This window comes from Perkinsus marinus (genome assembly GCF_000006405.1).
Source record: "Perkinsus marinus ATCC 50983 genomic scaffold scf_1104296941254, whole genome shotgun sequence".
Lineage (NCBI taxonomy): Eukaryota > Perkinsozoa > Perkinsida > Perkinsidae > Perkinsus > Perkinsus marinus.
Window position 1 is genome coordinate 74 of NW_003212584.1, and position 5,391 is coordinate 5,464.

Sequence of the window (5,391 nt, forward strand, 5' to 3'; positions counted from 1 at the left end):
CTTCGCTCCAGGGACTATTTAGGCTAGAAATTCCAGCCTTCATGGAACTTCCATGATGGAAGGGAAGGGTGGTCTAAGAAAGCCCCTTCCGACCATCATATCGTTGTCAATTTGCACGAACTGTGTGAATACATGAATTGCCTAACTGTCAGAAGTGCACGAAAGTGTTTTCACTCTGTCGCACTGCGGACCCGTCAGGACTGAGAATTTCGGCTAATTCAGTATCTTCCATTTTCAATGGGCCGCAAATCTCTCGACCCGTTAGATCCAAGGCCTTACTACGTCAAACGTCGTGACCTCACTAGCGGAAGAGTCCATTATCATTGCGCAGTCGAAGGTTGCAATCGAAAATGGACATGCGATAACGTCACCAGACTTCGACACCACTTGAGATGTGATCATGAAGCATTCGAGCTCCGTAATGTTCTCAATAAACGCCGAGCGAAGTCTCCTGCCTCTGGGAGAAGTTGCGGGACTACTGTAACCCCGATCGTATACGACAAAGTCAAGCCTACTGTTCAAGAGCCTACAGCTCCTGAAGACTTGCAGGGTGTAGATCAGCCGTTGTTGGAGAGTTTTCTCGTTCCGTCGCCAAGTTCTAAACTTCTCGGGTCATTCCATCTCCACCTGGTGAAAAGCCTCCTTGCTGCATGCTTGCCGAATCACGCCAGGGAGTGGCTCTATTCTGTTTCGCTCAAGGATGCGTTCAAGATGCTCAGAAGAGGGTATATTCCACTGGCGAAGGATGAGTTCATGGTTCTGAAAGAGGCGGCATTCCGAGAGTGCCTTGAATCCCACATAACGGAACTCGTATCCGCTGCGAAACGAACGGGACAGATGGCATTGATCTTGGATAGTTCGTATGTCACTAGTGGAGAGACCCTCTATTCCGTGTATGGCAGCTTCAAAGATGAGAGACATTTCAAAGTCCTTCCCTTCGGGTTCTATGTGCTAGCAGATTGTTCCGAGGATGCAGCAAAGGAAAAACTTGGGAACTGGATCAAGGGAGAGATCTGGCCTGAGCTGAGTTCAAGTGAGACGTCAAATAGTCTTGTATTCGATACCTACCTGGCCGTTGAATCCTAGTGAACCCATTTCGTGAGGATCTGTTATGGTATAATGCTTCCTCATGTTTCAGATTGTGTTCGACTAGAAGCGGTCATTCACTCTGGCGGTCCTATCTTGGAGGCTGCAGCCCTTGTGATCCGCCGATTGAACGTTCCCGAGAGTAATTCAGATCTGGATATGTTAACATATGAGTGTTTTCGACGGCAACACCGGAGTATACTATCGTTCCTCCTTGGAGAGGATGGTCCCGAGGATCTGCTGAGGTGGTCGAAACTTTGTCGGGCGATTGCTGCATATCAGAAAAATGAAAGCGTGCAAAACGTATTTCTCTCCACCGGCATGCAGGAGCCAATCCGTTTCAAAGATGGTGATACTATGAGTATCATCGAGTCGCTATGCGCACTCGCTGATTCTTGGATTGGTGTCCGGAGAGTTATGGCCGATATAGATGTCGTGTTGCTACCAGAGTGAGAATCCGACGACGATGACGAAATATTCATCTCTTACGCTGTTTTTTGTGCTCAGATTGCCCGAGGATATGAAGAAGTTGCACTCCGAGATCTCGACGATAATGAGCTCGCCGATCGGGAGAAAAGAAACTGAGAATCTGCAAGGCTTTCTAGATCCGCTACTGGAACTCGACCGGTGGTTCTCGGATTGTCAGCCTTTCTATCGAGCTTGTAGTCGAATGCTCAAGGCTTATGCTCCTCTCATGAAGCGTCTGAAGGAGGTAGCTCCTGATACGTACGATGTGGTGAAGGAGAGGTAGGCTTGGGTATCTGGCTGTTCGCTCTTGCCATGGCTAGAATTAAATCGCGATCCGTTTCATTTTTCAGGCTCAAGGGCGCCACAAAACAGCTGAGTTTTCTGGAAAGCTTCGATCCGGAAGGGTGGCAATCGATTCCTTCGGAGAAAGCTAAACGCGAGAAGCTGAATAAAGCCACACGAATGATTCGAAGACTCAAGCTCGGCGATCTCGAAGACTCTGCGAAGAGCATATTGAACTATTTCCGGAAATCGGGTGAGATTGAGATCCGTTCGGTTTATCACATGTGGACGAATCATTGCTGCATATTCAGGTCCTCATGCGATAGACACGTTAGCTACAACGAATTGTGATGCCGAGACTTACTGGAAGATGTTCAGTGAAAGCGGCTCCGCGATAGAAAAGCTCATTCACCGCACTCTAGTTGCACCTTGTTCATTGCACCCAATCGAAACCCGTGTTCATCCATTGCTGGATCGTGCGCAAAGGTAATATGGGGACCCAACGTATTTTTTGCAGCATATTAACGGTCCATTAATCAGCGAATCTTTGTCGTTAGAGGCCTGACTTGGGCGTCTTGTGTAGTTGCGGTCGGTCAGGTTCAAAATGACTTCTACTGAACTATTCGAATCGATCGTTGCGGGGTGGAATGATCGTCCAGTTCTGGCAGAGAATGTTCCAAGCCAAACAGATGCTCCCGATGTAGATCTGACCGACAGTCCCGAAGGTAGCCCGGAGGGAATACTGACATCAGTTCAAGGCTCTCTGCCGACGATCATTCATGGCATGTGTTCACCACATTTTTGAGAGGTGGTGAACTCATGCCAATGGGTCATTAGTTTTCACGCTGACAGGCGCACACCTTGAGATTGAGATTCTCGCACATCTGATTCGCATAAGGATGGTTCTTTGTAGGTAAAGGGAAAAACTTCTCTTCGGAGAACACGGTTGACGACTCGGATCTCGTGATTGTCTCGCTCGACGATAATTCGTCGCCCGTTGCGAGCTCCTCGTACTCGCCCATGGCCTGCGATGATATGCGGGCCGAGGACTCCGCTCATCCAAGCGAATTGTCTCCTTTCATATGTGAAGATTTTTTCACGTATTTTGGCGAAGAAGGATGCCGATGCTATTTGCTGCGCGACCCTCCAGTCTTCGATAAGCTTGACGATAAGCCCGACAGTATTCTCCTCGGATTGCCGGGTGACTGGGGCAGAGTGCTCAAGGTCGATCAGAAGAGCATCAGTTCTCGGGGTTCTTCCTTCTTCATCTACTTCGATGCTACCAATGAACAGTCTGATCTTAGATATTATGCCTCGGGATTGAGAGACCTGTACAAAGCTCGCTATATCGTATTTCCTTCTCTTTCTACCTACAGGGCCATACAACAGGCTGTCGATGACTGAAGATTAGTATCTCTCATTAATTTAATGTGACTCTGCAATTGTAATGTGTCATCGCCTCCTCATGCATCGAGTTTTGCTTTGAGTACACGAGTTTTGCTTTGAGTACACGAGTTTTGGGGCTGATCATTCACGTCTAGATCGCTGCACCGACAAAGGATTATGGGCCTAATGTTGGGTCTTCTAGGAAGACGAACTACAGAAGATGTTTCGATGTAATCACAACTCGTGATTCACGAGTAAGGAAAATTCTTCCTTATTCGTGATTGCATGAATAGATCTTCTGTCGAAACCCGCTGATAACTCCGAATCGAACCTCCGGTTTTACTTCATGAACTCGACCATGAATCGTTCTAGAGTACAAGTGCAATGAATTGTTATGACAGATCATGGTGTACGAGCAATAACCTCCAGCTTCAGAAACCTCGCGAACGCTCCGAGGAGCGAAGGTCTCATAATGGCTTCTCCGGAGCAAGTTTCCACCTCCCTAAGTCTGGGAAGCGAAGCTCATCCATCTTGGTCATGTGCTGAAGAGTCTTCACATCATATCTTCTGGATTGCGGCTCTGCAGCTCGAGCCCCTTCGTAGTATATGGTATATAATGGCTTGGCATTCTTCGCCCGTCGGCAACATAACCTAATATTGCCGAGTCTGCTCAGCTGATGTCTGCCCTGATTTCGATGTAGTACGGCTACACCATTCTTCCCACGATGCTGCAGAAATGCATGAGTTACTCGTCGAGAAAGAGTGGTACACGGTGGAACTTCGTTAGGAGAAGGCTCTGCTTCGATCAAGGATTGCGATGTGACTTCCGTGACAGCAGGCTGTGTCCTCATCGGTGGAGGTGCAGACCCGCTGCGCTGCGTCGCCGATGCCCTCCTGCTTGCCACGTTTGAGCCGGTCTCCTGAGATAGCAGGAAGTTAGAAAGCGAGGCTGAATCAGAAAACCCGAGAATGAATGCTCTCAGGGGCCGCCGACCCCGTTACCGATTCCCGACGGAAGCCTGGTAACTGTGCTGCCGAGACTATTTTACGAGTCCTATGCCGGAGGAAAGTGTCACATATCAGGGAGTCGGGGTCTCGATTGATTCTGAGTACCGGATCTCTGCACAATCCGAAGCTTCAAGATTCTCACTGGTATACAAAATTGGTACTACTGAAGCATCTTTCCAAGTCTTGAGTACCGCTGGGAGACGTTACGCACGTGAACATGAATTTCGTGACGCTACAGCACGGCCGGAAGTACTGCCAGTATTGCTGTGACGTGATGCATTTCCTGGCCATCTTCCCTGGCTCACCTGGATATGGAACTGGGAAAACACTCACCGAACCCGATCGGCAATCACCTTCGCCGAGGAAAAATTGCTTCATGAATCTCAGAGAGTCTTCGAGATTCACGAGTCCGTTTTCATTGCTGAAGGCTCGCACAGCTTCGATGGCCTTTTGCAAGGCCTCCTTGCGGTTCCTGTGCTGCGAGAGATGATCGAACATGAGAATCCACTCCCTTCCCTTCAAACACTTCTGCCGTCTAAAGAAAATGATCAATAAAAGTCCATCTCAGAAACCCCACCTTTCCTCAATCTTTTCTCTCGTTTCGGGAGAAAATGATGAGATCCGGGATAATGCAGAGTAGGTCGAAGATATGAGTCTCGTGGCATCGAACAATGTGGTGGAGCTCTTCTGCAGTTTATCGGACAATTCTCTCAGAATCCAGAGCTCGTCCACTAATTTTCCAACTTTTCGCTGCATTCCGGGCTTATTCACGAATGAGGAGACCTCACGACACATATCTACGATGGCAATGTTGACGCTGAAAATAAAAAATCAGCAGAATCATCCTTCATAGTAACCTACTTTATTCCACGATCTGGGAGCCCTTCGATGGTTTCTATCAACTGTCGCAGCTTTTCCCAATTTTGACAAAGACTACGGGCCGCAGTAATCGCCGAGGCCCACCGGACCTCAGAAATCTCCAAGATCTCGAGGCCCTGGATGGGCACGGATCGATAAATTTTACCCACGAATTGTATCTTGATGAATCTTCTGGCGGTCCTAGCCATATCGGATATCCACTCGAACTGGCCACCACTATGCATCAGAGACTTGCACAGCAAAGCATGCTGGTGGACATGGCATCCGATTTGAAGGGGGTGA

At 48.5% G+C, this 5,391-nt stretch overlaps 2 protein-coding genes across 2 annotated transcripts; both read left to right on the forward strand.

The window, feature by feature from the left end:
- Window positions 1-231: 231 nt before the first annotated feature.
- Pmar_PMAR019556 (hypothetical protein) lies at window positions 232-1,671 on the forward strand (the record flags this gene model as incomplete). The annotated part of the gene is made up of 3 exons (XM_002781842.1): window positions 232-1,033; window positions 1,139-1,200; window positions 1,594-1,671. Exons 1-3 carry the CDS (start codon window positions 238-240, stop codon window positions 1,669-1,671), a joined length of 936 nt encoding a protein of 311 aa, XP_002781888.1. The 5' UTR covers window positions 232-237.
- Window positions 1,672-1,756: 85 nt separating this feature from the next.
- Window positions 1,757-3,274, forward strand: Pmar_PMAR019557 (hypothetical protein; the record flags this gene model as incomplete). The annotated part of the gene is made up of 5 exons (XM_002781843.1): window positions 1,757-1,833; window positions 1,905-2,089; window positions 2,148-2,322; window positions 2,434-2,561; window positions 2,750-3,274. The coding sequence occupies 5 exons, from the start codon at window positions 1,757-1,759 to the stop codon at window positions 3,238-3,240; spliced, it is 1,056 nt and encodes a 351-aa protein (XP_002781889.1). The 3' UTR covers window positions 3,241-3,274.
- Between the last annotated feature and the right edge of the window lie 2,117 nt (window positions 3,275-5,391).